The sequence below is a fragment of the Panthera onca genome, chromosome C2 (genome assembly GCF_046562875.1).
Source record: "Panthera onca isolate mPanOnc1 chromosome C2, mPanOnc1 haplotype 2, whole genome shotgun sequence".
NCBI classification, from domain to species: Eukaryota; Metazoa; Chordata; class Mammalia; order Carnivora; family Felidae; genus Panthera; species Panthera onca.
In genome coordinates, this window is record NC_138347.1 from 38,717,514 (window position 1) to 38,742,499 (window position 24,986).

Consider the following 24,986-nt stretch of genomic DNA (forward strand, 5'->3'; position numbering starts at 1 on the left):
TCAGGAATTTACATGAGTGAGTAGATAGATTCAGAATCAGAGTGTCAACCTGCAATTTAATGGAAGAAGTAGGCTTGAATTTTCCACTTCAAACTGACTTCATTTATTACTGCATTAAACACCTTTGACCCCGTCAGAAAGAAGTAGTTTTGGTGATATTTGAGTTAGGGGTTTCATTGTTGAACTTTTTAAACAGGAATCACTGAGATGCTCAAACTGCAAATAGAAAGAAAAAAAAAACAAACAATACAATTCATTGCTTTTCTTAAAAAGAATTGTGCAGGTTAGGGAAATATCATATCTATGCTGAGCAAAGACTAACCTATAAAAATTATGATGATAAAGCATCTGATTGAAGAGCATGTCCACAAACCACTAAACACAAAAGAGCATGGAGATCAGTGAGAAAAAAAAAAGGCTAAGAAACTATTTAACAATTTTTCCCTCTCATACAAAACACACAAAGGCATACTTATTAAATAAGTCAGTACAAATAACTGCAAAAGCCTAGAAATACAATGGAAAATTATATATTTAAAAACGAAATTGTTTAAAATTTCTTTCATCTGTTTAATTTCTTCAAACCTCTCCTTTTTTTCTTCACTTACTGTACTATTTCAGCCCTAAATATTTGAAATATGAGGGCAGAGCCAACTTAAATTATGATATTAGCTGTATCAAAATATAAATTTTGTAAAAATACATATTTTAAATATTATATTAAAAAGTTTTAGAAGGCAAAAAATGTATAGATCTAATCACATATTCTAAATAATATTCATAATGATACATATTTTCACAGATCAGAAAAGCAAACAAAGTTTGTAAATGCATCAAATACTCAAAGATACAGAAATAATATTTACTTTGACTTTAAATTTGGTTTTTTTAATAATATAAAATTGTTTTTCTCATTGCTTTTCATGCTTATTCTTGCATGATGACTTCAAGAATGGTATTTAAAAAAATAAACCATTTACCCTCTCCTCATTTTTTCTTCACCTTTTTTTGATGTTCTGATAAAGACAAAGAGAAACAGAAACATTTGTTTCATCATGCCTGGGAATTAACCAAATAAGCAAAATGGGATGGGATGGGAAAAAAGAAAACAGAAACCTTGATAGCATTGAAGACTGGTTAAAGAGAGAAGTAGGTGGTAGAGAGGAATTGAGGATTAAAGGTAAATAGTGGATTCATTAGCTAGGATTGGAAGATTTGATGTGATGCTCAGTGAGCTGAGAAGATGGGAGGTTATGATTTAAATACTTGAGATTTTTCAGCCTCATAGTAGTGAAGTAATAAAGATGACTAAGTTTAGTGTGTGACCATGACTGAGGTTAGGCTAATAAAATAATTATCAAATATGAGGGGATGAGGAAACTGAGGGATCAAGGTATTGATGGGTTATAAACGTAAACGTTTAAGTCAGTGAATTTTTGAGGAGATTCTTTCTTGTTTATATGACATTATTCTCTTTTGACTTCTCTCAGACCTCTTGGACTTCATTCTCTTTCTTTCTTCATCCTGTAAGTGAAAATATTCCACAATATTCAGTAATCTATCCTTTGGTTTTCCTGCTTGAGCTTGGCTCCAATATCTCTCTAAAATAAATCCAGTTCTGCCCTCAGCCCTGATTTCTAATTTCTCATTTCCTTATTGCTGAATAAAAATGTATTTCTTGATTTTCTTCTAGCACTTGAACTCAGCATATCCTAAAGTGAAATCATCAACTTTCCCTGTCTGCTATATCTCAATTTGTTTTTATCATGATTTATTTTTTGTTTGTCTATTTGTTTATTTGGCTGGTTGTTTGGCGGCATGTTGGTTTTACATTGTTATTTTTTTCTTCTTTAGGACTGAGATTTCTCCTGTTACACAGACTGGGCACCATAAAGAGAGTAGCTCCTCTCTCTTCATTAACACCATACATTTTCTCATTCCAGAAAGTTGTGTTTACTTTCCCAAGAGCTATTCTATTATCTTCTGCTTTCCTTTACCACTCCAACTTTATGTAGGACACGGTTTTCACTCTTAAGGACTCTGTATATGGTCTCTTTATTGAACTTCGTTTTTCAGATATTTCACATTGCTATACTTAAAGGAAACTCTGATCAGGAATACTCACTTCTTAGAAGCCTTAGCATAGTACTTTTATTTTTCATAAAGCACAGATATTTTAGCCTTGCATCCAAAGCCAGGCTTGAGTTATGAGCTAAAAAATATACAGTTTTTTTTTTTTGGTTCCCTCCTCCAACACATGTCTATAACCCAAATCTTTCTATTTCTTTGCTTTCCTACATTGTTCTTTTTATGACCAGAATGTTCCCTACCACATTTCATTCTCTTTCCCATATTAATGACAGCCACAGTCTTTTGGTCTGACACTAAAATAACACTTTTTTTTTTTCATTTTCAGCTTTTGTCTTATAAACTTTGTCTTGGACTAAATTCCTTATAAGCATATTTGGTCCTGTTTTTTCATATCAATTTAATCTTGGCTTTTGATTTTATTACTCCCAATTCAGTTATCCTATTAAGTTACTTTAATTTTGCACCTTTATAATCTGCTACCTTAGCAAATGACAATATTCCTTATTATTAACCCTATTCTCTTCTCTTAGCACTTGTCATATTTAAATCCATATTTTTAACAATATGGCCTCTGGAGGGCAAGCATCTTATCTTGGGTTCTGACTTCTCTTGAATCGGCATCATTCATTTCTATTATCCAAAATCCTACCACAATTAAAGGCACTAATCAAGGGGCACCTGGGTGGCTCAGTTGGTTAAGTGTCTAACTTCGGCTCAGGTCATGATCTCACGGTTTGTGGGTTCGAACCTCACATCGGGCTCTGTGCTGACAGCTTGCTCAGAGCCTGGATCCTGCTTTAAATTCAGTGTCTCCTCTCTGTGCCCCTTCCCTGCTGGTGCTCTGTCTCTTTCTGTCTCTCAAAAATAAATAAATGTGAAAAAAGTTTTTTTTAAAAAGACACTAATCAAGAGTTTTATCTTTTGTAAAGCCTGTTGTAATGTCCCTAATATAGGTATGATGAATCTTTATGTTTTATAACTCATTTATGTCACTTACCATGCCCTGCAAGTTTTATGGTTGATGATGATTGATGACATATATCTGATATAAACTACTAAAATGTAATATCACAGAGAGATGTTTATTTTTCTCATATCCCTCATAATTTCTGGTTCAAAAACTTAAACATATTTGTTTGTTGATAGTTGTTAGATATTAATTGTATAAACTTATGAAGTACCTAGTCAAGAATATATAGGCATACTTAAACAACAACAAAAAATCTTCATTGATCTCTTATCTGTTTTAAGATTATAAGAGTAGAACATTTTCTGGTAATTAAACTCATCAAGACTCATTGAAGACTACTTTAAATGACTCTGAAGTTTTGTTTTCCTTTGAGCAAAACTGTGTCTATAAAGACAGACACATAAATATTTCATTGATTACATTTTGAAATGAACCTCAGCTGCGATAAGTAGAATATTCAAAGTTAACTTGGATAATATAAAAACTCCTTGATATTTTAAGAATTGCTTCCATAAAAAGTATAAAATCCATTTTAGGAATGAAAAGAAAGCAAATTTCACCACAAATAAGTTTCCCAACAATCAAATCTGATGAAAAATTGTAGCTTGATGAATTCTCCAAGGTCCTAGATCAACATTTTACAATAATTAAGAATATGACTTTATATATATATGTAGAGTGTTATTTACAAATCATTTGCAGAAATCTCTCATTTGATCTTCAATAACAAAATAATCTTTTGTATATCTTTAAACTTGAAGCAGTTAATGTAATAAATCGCTCAAAAGTAATCCCTTTCATTTTTTTCCTGTGTGGCAGCTACATCTTTTGCTTCCAATAGAGATCCATTACAAAATTATATTTTGAATTGGTCTCACAGCTCTAAGAAAAGCTACTCCTTGAACTTGCTTTGTATTTATATATTAAATTTTAGGAAAAGGAGTAAACAATACCAGCTACTAATTTTTTTCCTCTTCTCTTTTTTTTCTTCTACTTCACTTGGTTGGCAATGTTTGGGCTGTGGTTTGTGGATGCAACCTCCATGAACTCAATGAAGGTGTGCTCAGGCTAGATTCCCTGAGAATCCTTCTTCCCAGAGGCCCATAAATTTAAGTTTTTCAACTTGACCCAAATTTTAAAGTCACTTGTAAAGTTGAATTTAAATTCTCTCCCTCCATTTTTCTTTCTCTCCCTCCATTTTTCTAAAAATCTGATAGCAAAAACATAGTTTTATATATAGACACTTCAGTATAATTTCTTGATTTAAACATTTGTGCTTAAAGCAGGAAAAGGGATCAAGACATTTATGTAACTTCTAGCATCTTCTTTCACTTTAGAGTAAAAATATCACAGGAGGGGCGCCTGGGTGGTTCAGTTGGTTAAGCATCCGACTTCGGCTCAGGTCATGATCTCGCGGTCCGTGAGTTCGAGCCCCGCGTCAGGCTCTGTGCTGACTGCTCAGAGCCTGGAGCCTGTTTCAGATTCTGTGTCTCCGTCTCTCTCTGACCCTCCCCCATTCATGCTCTGTCTCTCTCTGTCTCAAAAATAAACGTTAAAAATTTTTTTAAAAAAATTACAGGAAATAGAGGAGTAGTGGCCTTAAAAAAAATCTTCCTAGTATTAAATCTTCAATCACATCGTCTACCACCAGGGAATTTTAAACTGAAATAAAGGCAATAGTCATCTTCATGTGCCATACAACTATAAGTACATAAGAATATGAGGCACCAAGTTATTAACTAGATTCCTTGATTTGTCTTATATGAAAGAAATGTAAGATACATGTATTTGTAAGTTTCTTTCTTTCCTTTTGAACTTTGAGCCAGAACAAGATGTTTACTTGGATACTATTACAGTGACTTATTTTTTTTCTTTCACTTAGGAAAAGTAAGTTTCATTTTCATAAGACTTATTTTAGTGTTAGATCCCAACATGTACTGTGCTTATGAAGGAAAAGACTCTGCAGAGCTCAAAGGGGATAGAACCATTTGGGGAGAGGAAGATACTGGAGGGTATATCCATTTCCCGCTTTGGAAGACCTTTTACTGTTGTCTACTTCTATCAGGATACCTGGAGAATTATTTTTTAGAGATCTGCATTATGACACTTGCTTTTTGGTAACTGAATTGCTTATTCTTATTCTTTGCAAGCCTGAGCCTAAAAGAGGATGAGAGCTAAGAAGGCAAAGCAAGATTCCATTGCCATCAATACCTAGGGAGTAATGATCCCATATGCAGTTGGAAGAATCAGAAGGACTATGCCTATGGTATAACTGTATAGAATAAATGCTCCAAAAAACAAATTAAAAATTTCAGTGGAAATGAGTAATCAGTGGAACTTGTATCCAGTTCAAGATCTTAAATAGACTGCTAGCTTAGTCTTCTAACACTGATTTATAAATAAGGAGTTATTCAAGATGTCAGAGAATCTATTATTAGATATCTAGAAAACAAAACACTAAGTTAATTTTTTTAATCTGTTAAGGTAAAACAACTCTACCAAGACTTTAGAAAGTAAGAGAATGAATGCACAAGCATGTTTAGTTTCTTCTTTCACTTTTGTTGTTGTGGTGCTGGTTGTTGTTATTGTTGTTTTTTTCTGTCGTTGTATGAAGAAACTGCTGCAAAATGTCATTAGGTGCATAAGGAAGGGAAAAAAAAAAAACCACATCTCTTTAGCCCTATAGATATGGTAGACAGGATCATAAATCAAATGTTATCTCCTACAGAAGATTTCCAAATTCTAATATCAGGGCTTTTTAAGGGGAAACTGAATTGACTATATTAATGTTCTCACTATGGAGTTATATAGTGTTATCTCATGCTTGATGCAGTGTCACTGTCCTGTTACTCCTGGTGTCTGGCTCCTACTCTTTTTCAGCCTTATCACATAGAAACTATAGACTGGAACCACTTTTTAAATGATCTCCTTTGGTTGCCTGAACAGCAGGGAAGATTGTTATTCATTTGCAGCAAGAAACTCAATCATTTCTGGGTTCCAATTAGAGAAAGCCTAGGGGCCCTCTTTATTAAGATGAAACACAAATTGTATCAAGACTTGCTAAACCACTTAATATTTTTATGGTGATATTAAGAAGCTTGAACATTTTAAGTACTAATTGGAATATGTGTAGGGTATGTTTAATCGATGTATAAACTCTAACCTCCATTTCATTAAAATTGCGTCTTATGGTGCTTTTTTTTTTGCCACCTTGAAGATTTACTATACAGAGTAGGATCAAGAATCCTGCAATGTTCAGTGTCAGCAGTGACTTACACTGCTAAAATCTTCTTTTAACCATTTATACAGGTGCTTTTTCATTATTTTCTAAAAAAGAAAATTATCTTTTTAGAAAATATTTTTTAATATAGACTGACAACTTAAGTGTTGATCTAGAGCTTTGACTTCATTTCTATGTACACAATGTAAAAATAAATATCTAAATTTAATTATATGATTACAGGGCCATATGCTTTAAGATGTAAATGAAATCTCGTAAGCAGAAGCAGAGAAAAATTATGACAGGTTGGATTTGAGGGGTATAATTTTGATTGTATGGAAATGTATAGATATATACATATAATTATGTCTGTGTATGTTTAAAAATTCTAACTTACACATCAAAGAAGTATTGCCTCTTAATAAAATACTTCCATTGAGTAGCATTTTCAGGATGAATGTTTTCAAATTCTAATTATCCTTAATATAACTTATTTTAATGTTGGCCTTATGTAGCTTTGTAGAAAAGACATACCTTCTAATGTTTCTATTATATGCAGTAAGTCATAGTTTTATTGTGCCAGTTTTGCCTCCTTAAAAGGTACAATATTACCCAGGGTATCAGTTTTTGTTTTTTTTTTTTTTTTTTTTTTTTTTTTAAGTTTATTTACTTTGAAAGAGAGAGCTCCTTTGTGAGCAAGGGAGGGCAGAGAAAGGGAGAGAGAGAATCCCAAGCATGCTCCAGGTTGTCAATGCAGAGCCCAACTTGGGGCTCGATCCCATGAACTGTGAGATCATGACCTGAGTTGAAATCAAGAGTAGGTCCCTTAACCGACTGAGCCATTCAGGTGCCCCCAGGCTATCAATTTTAAAATAAGAATTAGTAAATTCAAAGATCAACTAGCAGATGTGGGATACATGGAGCAAGTTGAGAAATATTAGTGGTTTGGGTTTTATTAAAGATACTATGAGAGTGAGTTGTCTATATAATTGGATGATATAAATAATTGTATTTTTTCAATATTTTTGGATAACTAGTTTTTGGTTTATTTGTTTTCCCTAAAATGCCTCTTCAGAAGTTTCACAGGCACAGCCCTGATCATCTTGTTTTCTCTCTGTTGTCTCCCCAAGTGCTTTTACTGCTTAAACTAAATGATTCTTTCATCACATTGCTGATCTACTTGTTTTGATACTATTTCCCGTAGCTTTTATTACTTGGTTTGTAACTTTTATCACTTCTACAGCATTTTGTCAGAAAAATACATAACCTTTGTCTTGGTAAAGGTGTTATAGTTGTAGGCATCACTTATCAAGATAGATGTCTTAATTGTATTCATAATAACAAAATGGAGTAAATGTTTTCACCAAAATAAATAAATAATTAAAGCTGTTTCAAAATAATTTCTGATAATGTGATAAAATCATGTTTAAATAGAATATTTGTCATAAGTACCAGGAAAATATTCATCATGTTAGAAAGCAAGAGGTAGCGGACAAAGCATTGACTACAGAGTCAGACCAGGGTTTGGATACATCTCTGGTGCATATTCTTGCATGCATTAAATTAAAAAAATTGTATCAAAGTGTTGCTGGGAGAAGTATAGAACATATTAATAACATATCTAGGATAGCTACCATTATCAATACATGGTGGTAGGTATTATTAACTGTTCCTATAATTAATAATTACATAAGTATGTAAAATATTTGAAGATAGAAGTCCATGTTTCATTTATTCTTTCTTCCCTAAAAGCAGGTTTTGAGATGGTAATTCTTTGCAATAATTTAATTAAAAGAGAACTATCAGTTTCTATAAGTTCCTAAAATCTTTTGTTAGATTCTACATATAAGTATGATCATACTTTGTCTCACTATTTCACTTAGCCTAATGCCATCAAGGTGCATCCATGTTGTCTCAAGAAAGTAGGAATTCCTTTTTTTTAATGGCTGAATAATATTCCGTTATATTTGGAATATATTTTCTTTATCCATTCACCCATTGATGGACACATAGGTTATTTCCATATCTTGGCTATTGTAAACAATGGTGCAATGAACATAGTGTGCAGATATCTTTTTGAGATAGTGATTTTGTTTCCATTGGATATTTACTCAAAAGTGGAATTTCTGGATCAACTGGTAGTTCTATTTTTAATATTTTGAGGAACTTCAATGCTGTTTTCCGTACTGGCTGCACCAATTTATATTCCCACCAACAGTGTGCGAGGGTTCTTTTTTCTCTACATCTTCTCTAACCTTTCTTATTTCTAGACTTTTTGATAATAGGTATTCTAACAAGTATGAGGTGATATTGCATTATGGTTTTGATTTGCGTTTATCCAATGATTAATGATGTGGAACATAGTTTTACGTAATTATTGGCCATTTGTATGTCTTCTTTGAAAGAATGTTTATTCAATTGCACTGCCAATTTTTTTAATTAGGCCATTTTTTTGCTACTGAGTTGTATAAATTCCTTATGTATTTTCGATACTTACTCCTTTAGCAGATATAAGATTTGCAAATATTTTCTCCCATTCTTTAGATTGCCTTTCCATTTCATTAATGGTTTCCATTTTGTGCAGAAGCTTTTTCTTTATATTTTTTTAAGTTTTTATCTAAATTCCAGTTAGCAAACATACAGTATTATATTAGTTTCAGGTGTACAATATAGTGATTCAACACTTCCATGCAACACCTGGTGCTCCTTAATTCCCATCACCTAATTTACCCATCCCCCCAGTAACCATCAATTTGTGCTCTAGAGTTAAAAGTCTGTCTCTTGATTTGCCTCCCTCTTTTTTCCCCTTTGTTCATTTTTCTTTCTTAAATTCCACATATGAATTAAGTCATATGGTATTTGTCTTTCTCTGACTTGCTTTACTTAACATAATATCTCTAGCTCCATCCATTTTGCAAATGGCAAGATTTCATCCTTTTTGATGGCTTAGTAATATTCCATTGTGTATATATATCACATCTCCTTTATCCATTCATCTGTTGGTGGGCATTTGTGCTGTTTCCATAATTTGGCTATTGCAGATAAAGCAGAAATAAACATCAGGGGTACACATGCAGAAGTTTTTAGTTTGCCATAGTCCCATTTGTTTATTTTTGTTTTTGTTGCCTTTGCTCTTGTTGTCATCCAAAAGATAATTGTCAATACCAATATCAAGAAAACTTTCCCTATTTTTTTCCCTAGAAGTTTTAGTTTCAGAACGTAAGTTCAAACTTTGATCCATTTTGAGTTGATTATTATGTAAGGTAGACACTCAGGATCCAGTTTCATTCCTTTGCATGTGTCTGTCCAGTTTTCCCAGCACCCTTTATTGAAGAGACTGTCATTTCTTCATTGCATATTCTTGCTGCCTTTTTCAAAAAGTCATTGGCCATATATGTGTGAGTTTATTTCTGGACACCCTAATTTGTTCCATTTACCTATATGTCTGCATTTATGCCAATATCATACTGTTTTAATTACTGTAGCTTTTTAATATAGTTTGAAATCAGAAAGTGTGATGCCTCCAACATTTTTCTTCTTTAAGATTGCTTGCCTATTCAGGGCTTTTTGTGGTTCCATAGACATTTTAGGATTGTTTTATTTCTGTTAAAAATGCCATTGGAATTTTGATAGGGACTGCTTTGAATCTGAAGGTCACTTTAGTAGTGTGGAAAATTAAAATTAATTGTTCTAATCAATGAACATGGGTTATCTTTCCATATGTATGTGTTCTCTCTAATTTCTTTTATCGATGTCTTACAGCTTTTAGTGTACAGATTTTTTACTTCCTTAAATTTTTCCTAAATATTTTATTCTTTTTGATGCAATTATAAATAGGACAGTTTTCATAACTTCTTTCTGATAGTTCATTGTTAATATATAGAAATATAATTGATTTTGTATATTGATTGTGTATACTGTAACTTTACTAAATTCATTTATTAGTTTTAACAGTTATCAGTGAAGTCTTTGAGGTTTTCTTAATATCATGTCATCAGCAAATAAAGGCAATTTTACTTCTTCCTTTCCTATTTCTATGCCTTTATTTTTTTTCCCCACTTAATTGTTCTGGCTAGGACTTCCAATTCAGTGTCAAATAAAAGTGGCCAGAGACGGGGGGATAGGGTAGTGGGTAAAAGTGGTCAAAGGTACAAACTCCCAGTTATAAGATAAATAAGTTCTGGGAGTATAATGTACAGCATGTTGGCTATAATTAACAATATTGTATTTTCTATTTGAATGTTGCTCAAGAGTAGCTATTTAAAGTTCTCATCACAGGAAAAAATATAACTATGTGAGGTGATGGATGTTAAGTACAGCTATTGTAATTATTTTGCATTATATACATATATCAAATCCTTCTGTTGTACACTTTAATACAGTGTTAGATATCAATTGTATCTCAATAAAACTAGGAGAATAAAAGAGAGAACTTCCAGAAAAAGCCTATAGGGGGATGAGAAAGGCAGGGAATGGAAGTAGGAGAAGCTTCAGGTGGTCTTAGGCAATTTGTGTCACAGTGGTAGCCCCAGGTGCAAAAGCATAATTGTACTTCTGGAAACGGCTTCTCCAGTAACCACAGGATAGTCCTCCAGAAATTAGTAGGTATGAGCCATCAGCATCAGGATCAGGACCACAGGACGCTAAAATGACTCTACAAGTTAATTCCTTCATACGTGTCTGCTTAGCTAAACAGAATAAAACTAAATTATATCTACCATATCTCCAGATATCCTCTGTGAGAGCATGGTGGTTGTTTGGTACCTTACAGAAGTTAGCATATGGATATGCACAGAATCGTTGTTAAATATTTAAAAATTGCTTGATTTAGTTAATTTACGCAGTATGAAAACTTTCTCATTTTTCCTTTCTATATGCATATTTAAATCTAATAGGCCAGAACCTGTTTTGTGGACAAAGGATGGTGGAGAATTGCCAGATCCTGACCGAATGGTTGTGAGTGGTAGGGAGCTAAACATTCTTTTCCTGAACAAAACGGATAATGGTACATATCGATGTGAAGCCACAAACACCATTGGCCAAAGCAGCGCAGAGTATGTTCTCATTGTACACGGTGAGTACTTTTTTGACATCGTTATATGAGAAAAAAATGAATGACCTGAAAGACTTTAAATTTATCACAATCTTTAAAATATTAAACAAAAATTTAAACGGGTTTTCTTTTTCTTTCAGGACTTTTCATAAAAGATTCACAATTAACATGTTCCAAGTCAAAGTAATAAAATAAAATTACATCATACACTAAAAATAAAAATTAATTTTGTAAAAGGTTTTCTTTATTACAAATATATAAGTTTTGGTGGTGATGAGTAAATAATAGCGGTTTTCTTTAAATTTTACAAATAAATGCTTTTAGTTATAAATCACAATCATGAAAGCTATATTTACCTTAAGTTAATTTTGGTTGTATTATCATAAAAATATATACTTTGCTATCACAATAACTGGTTTCACAAAGAATGACAGCATGTTACTGAAATGTAGCAAAGACAGAGGTGTGCAGTACTGATAATTACACTAATTTCTTATGAACAATGATTTGAAATACCCACATATATTTTTTCTTCACTGAACTAATCTCACAATTTGAGTAAACGTAACAAAATGCCAGAAACAAATATCAATACCCAAGATTAAGAGAATCTCTGTTTTTCCAAACCTCCAAAAGCCACAATTATTGTCTATGAGATAGCTTTAACATATTGCTGGATAGAGATGAACTTTTATGAGGTTGATAACTAATGCTATAGACAAAATTAGTCAAGTTTCTTTATTGCAAGACTTCTCAGAGTTTATTAAATATGTCAGGGTATATTGTGAATTTCTAAGGGAAAGAAGCATTAGATAATGGAAGGATATAAGGTATATTTCCCCATGAAAACCTTTTGGAAGACTAGTTTTGTGTCTTACACAATATTAAAGTATTCCAGATGAGTGTTGTATAAAGCATGATGCTGTAATAAATCCAGTATAGCTTAAAAATCATGGGGAGAGGTTGTTTATTTAATATTTTTCCCATGAATCTAATTATAAAATATTATACGAAACATGAATTAGTTCTCTACCTTTCCAAAAAAGAATTTTGGGGGTAAAGTCTTATTCTTTGTGAAGGGATTGTATTTTAGGAAAAAAAATTAATCTAGTTTGTGTTTTCTCCCCAGAGATTTATTTTGTTATGATGCAGACCAAAACTGGGGAAAAATAATATATTGAATCAATATACAAATTTAATATTTCCAAAGTACTTTGGTGTAGGCAGTCTCTCACTTCTTAATAGCACTTTGGTTATTGAAGGCAGAATGAGGCTTGCAGTAAATAGACTGTCCACATATGAACTATTTAAAGATAGAGCTGAGAGGTTGATTTCTACTATCCTATGAATTGTGCAGATTACAACTTTGGGGAAAGATCAGCCTAATCAAATTAGAGTCATAAACTGGAATTAAATGTGGTAACCCCCTGCAGACACACCCTGTCAGGCTGACTGCCAGAGAGAATGTCACAACCACTGGGTGTGTCAAGAAGATAAGTGAGATCCTTGAAGCAGGACCCAGGAGTAGTTTTCAGTTCATGCTGACCTGTATGTTTAGATCATGCAGTCATGGGAGTGTAGTCCAATTCACTCCTAACTTTCTAAGAGCTTCTCACTAACAGTTTTTGGGAACCTGGGGGCATGTTGTATAGCATGTCACATTGTGTCGAAAGCAATGTGACATAAAAAATATAAAGAATTAGAAGGGAAGTGACAGACAAAATTACATACTTAGATGAAAAGTATGTCATTCTTTTTTTTTTTTTTCTTTTTTTTTTTTTTTGTAAGTAATTCAAGTGGAGCAAATGCATATGTTTTCCCAGTGTTTGCAAGCTAGCCAACAGCATGATTTCCTAAGTAGCCAAGCTACCTTTAGGTATTTGGCAGTTGACATATTTCTAATAAATACTTCTCTAACCACTTTGTAAGAAGTCATTTCTGGCTTTGCTTTTTGAACTACAATTCATCAAAAGCACCCCATGGATTAATGTTATTCATGCTGCTAGATAAATGCTGTGAAGTTCAACAGTAGTTTACCTAGGATTATTGACATGCGTAATGAGAGGCTCGATGAAACAGTGAAGCCATATTACACTGTGTTTAAAAAGGGCTCCAATTGGGTTCATTACAAAATAAAGGTTTTTTTTTTTTTTTTTTTTTTTTACCCTTTGCACACAGGGTATAATGTTTCATTAGTCACTGGTTGTATAAATATAAAAAGCTACTCTCTTCTGTTAATGGTTTGGCTGTTTCAAAACCCTACTAAATGATGAAATTTGAGTGGCATTTCGATCTATAATGAATGCTGTATGCATTTCGGAATGGAGTGATAAGTGATCATTTGTGAGAACTTTACCCTTTTATCTTTTACACCGAGGTTGATTTTACATTAGCTGTGATAATTTAATATAGCTCTAGCACAGAAGGGCCTTTCATGAGCTGAGACTGTGTCTTTGACTCTACCACAGTTGCCTAGGTTCTATTGATTCTTAACTTGATGGAGGTCTGAACACTTTCCTGTGAAATCATCTGCTATCTAGATGCCATCCTAATGGTTAGATTTTATTCTTTGGGTGTCAATGGAAGTACATTATTTAAATGTTGTCACATTTAGTTGTTAACAGCGCTGACATTTTGTGTTATGGTCACTGGAGGGCTTTTCTCCCCTTCTCCTAATTACACCTTTACAAATTTTAGCTTTAGAACTACAGATGGTAATTTGAAACTGCCAGTCTAAAATTCACCCTCAGTGAAGGTCTAACAAAATTTAGTATACAAATACTTGCAGGATAAAACACTATATTTATGAAATATTTGTATTGTGCAGGTTCCATTGGGAAATAAGGTACCATTTTTCACTTAACAAGCTCAGCAATGGAAAAATCTAGCTGCTAATTTGGTAGCCTCAGTTATTCTATTAATTCATGTGAACAGAATAGGGTTTTTTTCCTTGATTTTTGCTTTTGCATAAAAATATTGAAGTCATTCTTATGTTTTCATTGGTACCATGCTATTTATTTATTTAGGGAGGCTGATTATTTCCATGTTAATGGTGTTTAAACATGCTGTTGCATTGCTGTTTTTACTATTTGGAGAAGTCAGATCAAAAGAAAAATTCTTTCACCAAATAAATCTTTAACATTTATCTACCGAATACAAAAGCACTATAGGTGAACAGAACTCAAGAAGTTTAGAATTGGGGCGCCTGGGTGGCGCAGTCGGTTAAGCGTCCGACTTCAGCCAGGTCACGATCTCGCGGTCCGTGAGTTCGAGCCCCGCGTCAGGCTCTGGTTGATGGCTCGGAGCCTGGAGCTTGTTTCCGATTCTGTGTCTCCCTCTCTCTCTGCCCCTCCCCCGTTCATGCTCTGTCTCTCTCTGTCCCAAAAATAAATAAAAAATGTTGAAAAAAAAAATTTAAAAAAAAAAAAAAAGAAGTTTAGAATTGAATATGGAAGATAAGTTAAGCTTTCAAGTAGATATAATATCATAATAAAGGAACTAGAGGAGTATGGACTTACAATGATGTAGCTGTTCAGAGTCTTTGAAAGTATGGTCCAAGTATCTAGACTAAAAAAAAAAAAAAAATAGTAACAGAGCACTTCTGAATTATTAAAAGACAAATGGTATACATCATTAATGGAAGTACCCAACACAGGGCCAGGTGCATAGATATGCAATAAATCAAACAATTCTTATCATGTTACTAGTAGCCTTATGATACCAAAAGACATCTCGATCTAATGCTCTAGTAAAAAAACTTCGCCAAGAGTTGCATACAATTTAGTGCCCACAGTCTTCCCTGTATGGTGCCCAGAGCGTGAATTAGGTTATCTAAGAACAAGACAATTGTAAATTCTTGCTAAATAAGCAGTAGAGAATATCTTGAAGAGAGTGCAGGAGAAAAGTTATAATTACTTCTTTGTCTAATGCAGCATCAAGTTCAGAGGGTTTAGATACAGTATCTTCTCCCCAAGAAAAGAGCTCCCAGATGCACATCCTTCAAGTAGAGAGAACATGGAAGATGCTATTTTATCACACAAGGAATAGCTGCAGAGAATTACAGATGACCTTAGGCTAATCTTATTTTGTGGATGGAGGCAACTGAAGTCCTTATATTTATTTGTCATCAACTGATGTGAAATATATGTTCTTTTGAAAGTGTCAGAAACATATAGCACCCAGGAAAACTTGAGAATGAATATGGAAAGTGAGAAACACAAATCAGTACATTTGCTTCATATCTTTAACTTCGTTCTCATCACCCAGTATCTTTCACCTCCCTTCACCCTCATGCTAGAGAAATTTGGAACCACTCCTCAAAATACAAATGGAAGAGGAACAGATGCTGGAACTCTTTGGTAACATCTGTACCTTCAAAACCCTCCCTAAGATTTGGAAAGAAATATAGCAATGAAGTAGAAAAGAAATGAGTATTTTATTTCTTCTTCTACAGTAGTGGCACTAACTATGGCAGGCCTAGACTGTAGGAGAGAGTAACATGGAGTCAGATTAGAATTTCAGTGGAGAACCCACTCCACTCAGAACCCAACTCAGCGTTGTCTCAGACAGTCATAACATAGTTGAGCACTATTCTAGAAAGGTTTGCATATTTCCCATCTCTCTTCAAACATATTCTTCCTATTACCATAAGAACCCTTATATGAGATTTAAAATTATTTTGCTACTGCTCTAATATTCCTTTGCTTCATTATTTTTCTACTTGTGTGGATAAGCTTTTGAAACAATTCATTACTTCTTCATTATCTTAACTTACTATTCTTGTTGTGAGTGAAATTGCCCACGACAGACCCTGCCATGTTTTTACTTTTATGTGTAGATATTTTGCCTTTGTAGCAAATTTTAGTTTTACAACCACATAAAAACTAGTAAAATCCTCCATAACTAGTATAATTATAGTAGAAAGTAAAAAATAATAAAAAGTTTATTTATATTTCTGTAACGTCAATCAGTTTACTGACAGTCACTGACTTGATATCTCTAACATATCACTTGACAGTTACCGTTTGTTTTATGTATTTGATCATGTATCTGTTGAAATGAATACTGATGAAAAATATGATATTGCTTTTTTATGTTTCCAGGATAATTTACCTCAGAAATAACACACACACACACACACACACACACACACACACACACACATACACACACACACACACACACTATAGGATCCATCACATTTTATTGTTAGTTAATAAGAACCATCATAAAAAGAGTGTTTCAGGGGCGCCTGGGTGGCGCAGTCGGTTAAGCGTCCGACTTCAGCCAGGTCACGATCTCGCGGTCCATGAGTTCGAGCCCCGCATCAGGCTCTGGGCTGATGGCTCAGAGCCTGGAGAGCCTGTTTCCGATTCTGTGTCTCCCTCTCTCTCTGACCCTCCCCCGTTCATGCTCTGTCTCTCTCTGTCCCAAAAATAAATAAAAAACGTTGAAAAAAAAAATTAAAAAAAAAAAGAGTGTTTCAGATTCTTAATAGAGAGAATATTACTTCTAGAAATATCTGTGTGTTTTAGTCTAGTGAAAGGTATCAAGCTATTAAATATGCATTTTCAGCTTTTAAAAATCAATATAACTACTATTTTCATTTCACTCTGTTGTTATTATAAATAATAAATGTCAGAAATACTCAGAGACAGAGTTATACACACAAATATTGCATAGTCCTGCATTAAGCCAAGCACCTAGCTTTGTTGCATAGTTTAGACATATATCTTTTTCAGAGATTATACGTAAGTATAGGCTCACTTTCAGTCCTCAGTGCTGAAATTTTCCCTTTCACTTGATTTGCTTACCATGGGAGAGAGACAAACGGAGTCATGGAGGGTAGGCTTTCTTTCACTTCAGCAAAAACCTCCAAGTCATCTATCACCTCCTTCAAAGTTTCGCTAGAGTGTAGAACATAAGTTCAGTTGCTTTAGGGTTATTAGTACCTGATCCTAAATTTAGCAAAATAATTAATACATGTATAGGTGAGTGAGGTAATAATTATGAAACAGATTAGGGCTATCATAAACTAATACCTTAAACTTGTTTTTAAACTTCACTTACCATAAGAACTAAGCAAATATGATTATGATATGTACATTTCTTGTCTTGAAATATATGTTACACATATTCATGTCATGATTATCAATGATTTGAAAACTCTTGAGAACTTTCATCACATTAAAATGAAAAATGTACCTCTGTGCTTCCTAGTAAATATGTAGCTAAAAAGTTGGCAGTAACATGTACATTTACCATTACATTTATCTAGCAATGAAACATTTGGAAACATTGAGAGCGTTGCAAGACTACATGCCTTTTTTTTTCCTCTTAGTTGTAGTGTTAGGCGAGGTGCAACAGATCACTGTGGAACTAAGAGAATGAGTTCATATGGGTAGGTGGCCAGGGAGAAAGAGAAGTCTGGATTACGGACAGATGCACAACCTAGTAAACATTAAAAAGGGATTCAGCTAAAATCTGTTCCCTCACATGGAAACAGACCTACCAGTTGGTAAATTAATTCCGTGTAGTCATAATGAGCATTTTTCCTTTGGAGAAGCTTTCTTTAGAAGTGTCAATGGGAAAATACACAGTGTGGGAAGAAAAGGAGAGAAAAGACATCCATATGGAGCAAAAAACAGTGCACTCGTGGAAGAGCCCTATGGTTGCTGCCTTCATCTCTGGTGGAGAGTTTGCAGACAGTAAGCTAGTTGGACAAGTCTTAAAACAGTGCCTTCTTTAATTGCTGAGATAAAACATCAGTTCTGGACATGAATACAGTAGGGAGAGCCTGTGGGAAAGGCACACCTCTGCATAAATATGCTGTTGAACTCTGCAGAGAGAAGTGGAATAGGATCAAATAGTGGAGACAGGAGCACTTTTGCATTATAAAACATTTTAAAAGTTGCATACGTGCAGGCATACATATCACCGTGTTGAGGTTTAATTCCATCTCTTTGTTTTAAGATGAGCATGAATTGTATAAAATGAGGTTTTACCTTCAGAGTAAAATTGCCGTTCAGAGATAGCACTCAACCATTCTGCAGTAAATGTTTCGATGATACCTACCTCGACCACTGGCTAAAATGTCCATGGGGAAAACCCTCATTCCTGCCTGAAGGGAGAGTCCATCGCCCAACAATTTTAGCATTGTAAATATCTTTTCTTACACTATTTATACATAATCTTTTCTATCAGTTGCAGTAAGGTAAACAGAAGAATAGAATCCATGACTCTCAGTCTTGCTAGATTTTTTATGTGGAAATAAGGTGAGTTTGTAGCTTTTCAAAGGTCTACAAAGCTCTTGCACTCAAGTGTATGCACACTAATTGGCAAATTCATTTAAGAATTCAAGCAATATTCAATGGCCCAATGATGAAAATTGAAGCATCTGTTTTCAGAAATAATGGCACACCTAACTAGAAGATACATATTTTTCATGAAACCTGCTTAGTAGCTTCTTACAGTGTAATTTTTACTAACATTGTAACAACACATCATGTGCTTGTTCCAGAACCTAAGAACTATCCTTGACTCCACTTGAGACTAATCTCCAATTCATCAGCAAGTTCTGATGACACTATTTCCAAACCATGTGTTCAGTATGTCCACTTGTCTCCATTATTCTCTCTAGCCTACACTATTGACTTCCATGTCTACAATCTCTTTCCCACACATATAAATGTTCTAAATACACATTCCTTCATATATTTCCCCTAAGTTTTTCCAAAGGCATTTCATCACACTTAGTGTAAAACCCAAATCCTTATTAACCTAGCTTACCAAACCATACACAATATGCTACTATCTACATACGTGACATCTCATTACTCTCTACACAATCACTTGTTTCTCTGGATCTCCTTCAACTCCTCTAAGACGTCGAGCTCAATCTCTTTTAAGGAAGTTTGCTTCTGCCCAGAATGCTTGTCCAGGAAGTACAAGGAATTCTGTCATGAACGCGGGTATTTGCAAGAGTGATTTCTTATCATTCAGATCTCAGATTAAATGAATCTTCCGAAAAAGGATATTTTTGTCCCACTCCAATCTAAAATAGCGCAAATCACACATCGCTTAATTTTAATTCTCTGCAGGGCATTTATCATTATTTGGTATTTTCGCTGTGTATTTGTATATTTGATTGTATAAATGTGTATGTATACATATATGTATGCATTTATGTGTATATATATGTATATATATATATATATATATATATATATATAATCTGTTTACATGAATATATTCTATATCCAACCAGTACATTATGACTTTCTTGAAAGCAGAGATCTTATGAGTCTCATTTATCTCTGTATCTCCAGCTTTTAGAACAATGCCTTCTAAATAGTAAGCAATCAGTAAATACTTCTCCAATGATTACATTTCTTTGTCTCTGTATATCTCTATCTTTGTCTCTCTCTCTTTTTCAACAGAAGAAACTTTAATAAAATGTGTATGAATGTATACATATATACATACACAAATGCCCATATTCACATATATGCATATGTGTGTGTGTCCATATGTACTGCCTTGACTTCTGAGCAAAAATGGGGAAACTGATATTCATTCTTTGGTCACCCAAATCAAGACCTTTAGGTTTCATCTCTTATTAGGAAAAGAAGTGAGATCTAGAGATATATTTATTTGGCAATCCATATGTAAATGATGCCTTATACAGTTAAGCAGTGAATGAAACGAACAACTGTGTATAGAATAAATAATATCTTTAATAGAAATCCTAGAAATTAGAAGACTTATATAATTGACTTCACATGTCTGTTCATTTTTTTTTTCAAAATTATGAGATTATTGCTTACTAACAATTGGATTTGTTTTCTTTGGAAATCTGTAACATCACTTATAAAGATAAGATTTATTTCTGGCCAAATATAAAGTGTTTTCTGAAAATCTATATCACAGTGCTATAGTACCTAATATTTTATTATTTCAGGAAATCTTTCTTGAGTATCTACTATGTACAAAGTGCTAGGCCAAGCACTGCAGAACCTATAATGAATAAATAAACACTCCCTATTATGCCTGGACTTCTCAGTAAAAATGAACAAAAGTGAAGTGTTTTCACCCCAATCCTTCACCATGATGCAACTTCAGAGATGTTTTTAGGATCCCTTCATTAATTGTAATATTCCAAGAGACGCATTCAGGAGAATATGAAATTCCATAGTTAGAAATATGTCAGTAAAATACTCACTTTCTTATTTAGAGCATGTCTTAGATGTAAATAACTTGGAGAAGGTTATCAGTTTGTATAACTAAATCCCATGTGGAAACCAGGTCATTTAATAATCTATTGTAAGATTAGGAAAGACCTTTCTTTATGTTAGAACTCTGAATATTAGGGATACAGGTCAGGATCTAGATTTCTCCATCAGTGTGTTTCTACTAGATCACACTTCCCTTGTGTATTTTCAGATTTGATTTGAGTTTTTTCTTTAATGGATGACAGAACTATTCTCCAAAAAACAACCTTTCATCCTTACAGAGCTTAAAGTGTTTGACCAATTCATCTGATTCATTTTGGTAAAGTACTTTTAAGAAGGAGCTCACAGTATTGACATAGGTGGAGCTAAATAATGTGGGATCATCCACTTGAAAGGATTTTTCCTACTTTAGATTTTACTTTACTTTTGTAAGTTTGGAACTTGAAGAAGTATTTTTAAAGAAAAAATGCATATATTTTTTTTCAAATAACAGACTGATTTTATTCATAAACTTTCCTTGTAATTACATAGAACTGTTGGTTACCGCCTACAGTTGAAAATTGCAGTACTTTTCATTTTTTAAAAACAGCTTTTTTTTATTATAAAAGGATTCCATTTAGTATGTGAAGCCAGTGGAAGCTATCAGAAGGATGAAAAGGGATTCATTCAAATCTAATTTTTAAAAGGGCTCCTTTTTATGAAGCAGACGGGGTTACCATACAACTCTTGAGGAGGAAGTATGTACTGGCAAGTTGAGGCCTTGTCAACCTGGTGGTTGTCATTTAAGTAAGAGCCTTGGTGCTGTTATCCATTCTTATGCTATAATCCAAATAGGCTGCTACATGTAGCTGAACATAATGGGAACAGATAAATGCCCTTCTCTGCACAGGTGAAAAAGCAAATATAGTACATTTTTCCTCTTACAATTGCTTCCAATGGCAGTGCAATTATCAGTAAGAAGGTTAAGGATGCCTTATTATTTTTAAGGTTAGGAAATGTGGATAGCTTCTATCACAAAGATACTTCTTACCTTAATACTTCTAATATATGTTGAGTTCCAACTCTTCTGTATCTCCATTAATAATCCTTGGCTTGGACTCACTCTTGATTACCCTGGGACCACCCTGGGGAGTTAGTGACATAAAGCAGAAAGAAAGTAGACATATGGAGTCCAGACTAAATGGTAACAATTTTTCTCCCTATTGAACACTAGTCCTTAGAGAGAAACAAGCAGCTTGGGCTTCTGGGACTCTTTAGACTTAATTTTGCTTAGAAAATCCATTCTGAATGGGCCAGAATGCCATTTTTAAAAAGAGAAACTGCCACCAAACAAAACACGTTGACAAGTTAGAAATTATTGTACACTGCATTTGTAGAGAACAGAACATACCTTTAACCTGAAAAGCTCGTTATTGGAAAAAAGGTGCTACACCACTCTTCAATTTATTGTATACAGTGCTTGTTGGAACTGATTTCATTTTAACAAGGTTATACAGGATCTGCTGTGCTCTAATAAGCTCCAGTAACAAAATGTGGTTGCATTTTGTTAAACTCCTTCATTAGGATGTGATTAAAAAGGGTACTTTTCTATTTTTTGAATTGGATGACATGATTTAGAGCTCTAACACATTTTAAAACATTGAAAAACTGCATGCAGAATATAAAATTCTTCAGTGTACTACATCTTAATTTTTTAAATAATCATTTGGACTTGAAGACTCTTAGCAGAAATTTCTAAAAACTATCTCACACATCGTATTAGGAAGGGAGAGGATTTTTTTTGCACTCACTAAGCATGAATAAGGCTCAATTACTGACTCATGTTATTAAAAATGATACTATTCCCTATTTACTGACATCATTGTCATTATCACCAGTAGGAGTCTTATTTATAAAGCGCTAGTCAAATTCAAAGCATAGAGCCAGATACCTGAAGGAAGCACAGAGGTGTATCATAGATTCTGTTCTCTGTTATCTGTGTATATTCTGCATACTGTTTACTGTATTAATAATAATTCAAATAATAGAGTGTATTAATAGATTATGTAAATTAGAAAAACAGCATCACACATGTATTTTATTCTCCACTGGGGGAGACAAAGAGGGACATGGAGTTAGTGAGAGGCCCATAACTTTGGTTGTGCCTATAGTGGTGTGCCATGAACACAAACATTATTGTCATGGGGATCTTGATAAGAAAGTGAGGGAAGCACTATATAAACTCAAAAAGCATGATGGGTATTCAGAGAGAAAGGAAATCAGTTTATATTCAGTTGGTCAAGGAAGTCTTCACAGAGCAGGTCCAGATCAGGCAGGAACTTGGGAGTAGCATTTTACTAGGTATATCAAGAAAGGGATAGAGATGGGAAAATACTAGGGGGTTGAATCAGAGTAAACTTGTCCCAAGTTAAAATGATATTTTAAAAACCAAAGATATGTTGCCTTATGAGCCTATAGTTAATTATATATATAGTTAGTGTGTATATATATATATATATATATATATATATATATACATGTATACGTATATATATATATATATATATATATACACACACACACACACACACACATATATATATATATATATATATATATGACAGTAACATAATATGTAACAAGCATGTGTAGAAAGAAGTATCTGCTAAGTGCCTTGAAAGTGCTTTGAAGGAAGATATTAACTGCAGAATTTGGAAATGCTTTACAGATGAGGTCATATTTAAACTAAACTTAGTATTCCATTGTGTATATAAACCACAATTTCTTTATCCATTCATCAGTTGATGGACATTTAGGCTCTTTCCATAATTTGGCTATTGTTGAGAGTGCCGCTGTAAACATTGGGGTACAGGTGCCCCTATGCATCAGTACTCCTGTATCCCTTGGATAAATTCCTAGCAGTGCTATTGCTGGGTCATAGGGTAGGTCTATTTTTAATTTTCTGAGGAACCTCCACACTGTTTTCCAGAGTGGCTGCACCAGTTTGCATTCCCACCAACAGTGCAAGAGGGTTCCCGTTTCTCCTCATCCTCTCCAGCATCTATAGTCTCCTGATTTCTTCATTTTGGCCACTCTGTGAAAAACATAACAGAAACCCATGGGGGAGGGGAAGGAAAAAAAAAAAAAAAAAGAGGTTAGAGTGGGAGAGAGCCAAAGCATAAGAGACTGTTAAAAACTGAGAACAAACTGAGGGTTGATGGGGGGTGGGAGGGAGGGCAGGGTGGGTGATGGGTATTGAGGAGGGCACCTTTTGGGATGAGCACTGGGTGTTGTATGGAAACCAATTTGACAGTAAATTTCATATATTAAAAAAAAATAAATAAAAAATAAACTAAACTTAAAAGACAAGAAATGTAATGTTAGTGTCATATAACAGGATGTGGCTCTGAGAACATGGCGGCAAAGAGACCAGCAAGAGCTGAGTCTAGAATTTTGGGAAAAGACTTGTGTTGGGAGCAGATGTCTCCTTGTGTGCTGGACTTCCACTTTTTTGCTCACCTTAACTGGCCACTATGAAAAATAAAGAAGCCAGACATGAGGGCCCTGAGGAACTTTAGTCCCTGTTGTTCCAGCACAGTGCCTGAAAACAATGGTGGAGACAGTTTGGAATTCTTCATGACAGAATCAAGCAGGTAGATCAGGGGTGACGATGGACTGCTGAATTTGTGGGAACAAAGTTGAGCCATGGTTCCTGGACACAGATTTTAGTTTCCTGACTCAACAAGTTTGTTGTGTGAACTGAAATTGTGCTTCTGCGAGTGAATAGGTCCTTATAGAAGTATTCCACACTATTTATACTGCATTTATTTGTCACCCAGCATTCACGAACATGAATAACTTTTGCTGCCTACTTAGACTTTGCCTGCACTAATATGCAATTGGACGATGACTAAATTTGGGGTTCAGTGGACATTATTGAAATACTCCTGAAATTTTCTTTTACATGAAAACAGTTGTAATCCACACTTTATGTGTAGGTAAAACTCTAAGCAAATGTTTTCATTCCTGAAACCTTTACTTTTCTCAGTTTCCTATCAAAAATGCTCACATTTTTCCTTTAAACAAATCCCTGAATTTTCTATAGTAGATGTCTATCTAGACAAACAAAATCTCATTATTTTTACTTTGTTCACTCCTCAAAATACAATTTTTCTCCACTATACATTTTATCAGTTACTCACTCTTCATTCTTTATGCCTTAACCTCTAGAAAATATATAACACAGTTCATTTCTTTTGTAAATTGTAACTTCTGAACTTTTTATTGGTAACCACTTTTTTTCAGGAAAAATTAATATTATTTGATTGAAATACGACCTTAAATATAGCAATAAAAAATTTGGCCCCATCTTTTGTATTGTAGAAATCAGAGATGAAATGCGATATAGTTAATTGATTGACTTATTATATAGTTGTCATTTAT

The 24,986-nt window shown here is 33.8% G+C and overlaps 1 protein-coding gene across 3 annotated transcripts in view; it reads left to right on the top strand.

Annotated features, from left to right (window-relative positions):
- CADM2 (cell adhesion molecule 2) overlaps positions 1-24,986 on the top strand; it is a 1,075,089-nt gene that overhangs the window by 957,759 nt on the left and 92,344 nt on the right. For all 3 annotated transcript variants that reach the window (XM_081796571.1, XM_081796570.1, XM_081796572.1), the window contains one exon: positions 11,177-11,355. In XM_081796571.1, coding sequence (XP_081652697.1) covers positions 11,177-11,355 — 179 coding nt within the window. The remainder of the gene's footprint in view (positions 1-11,176; positions 11,356-24,986) is intronic.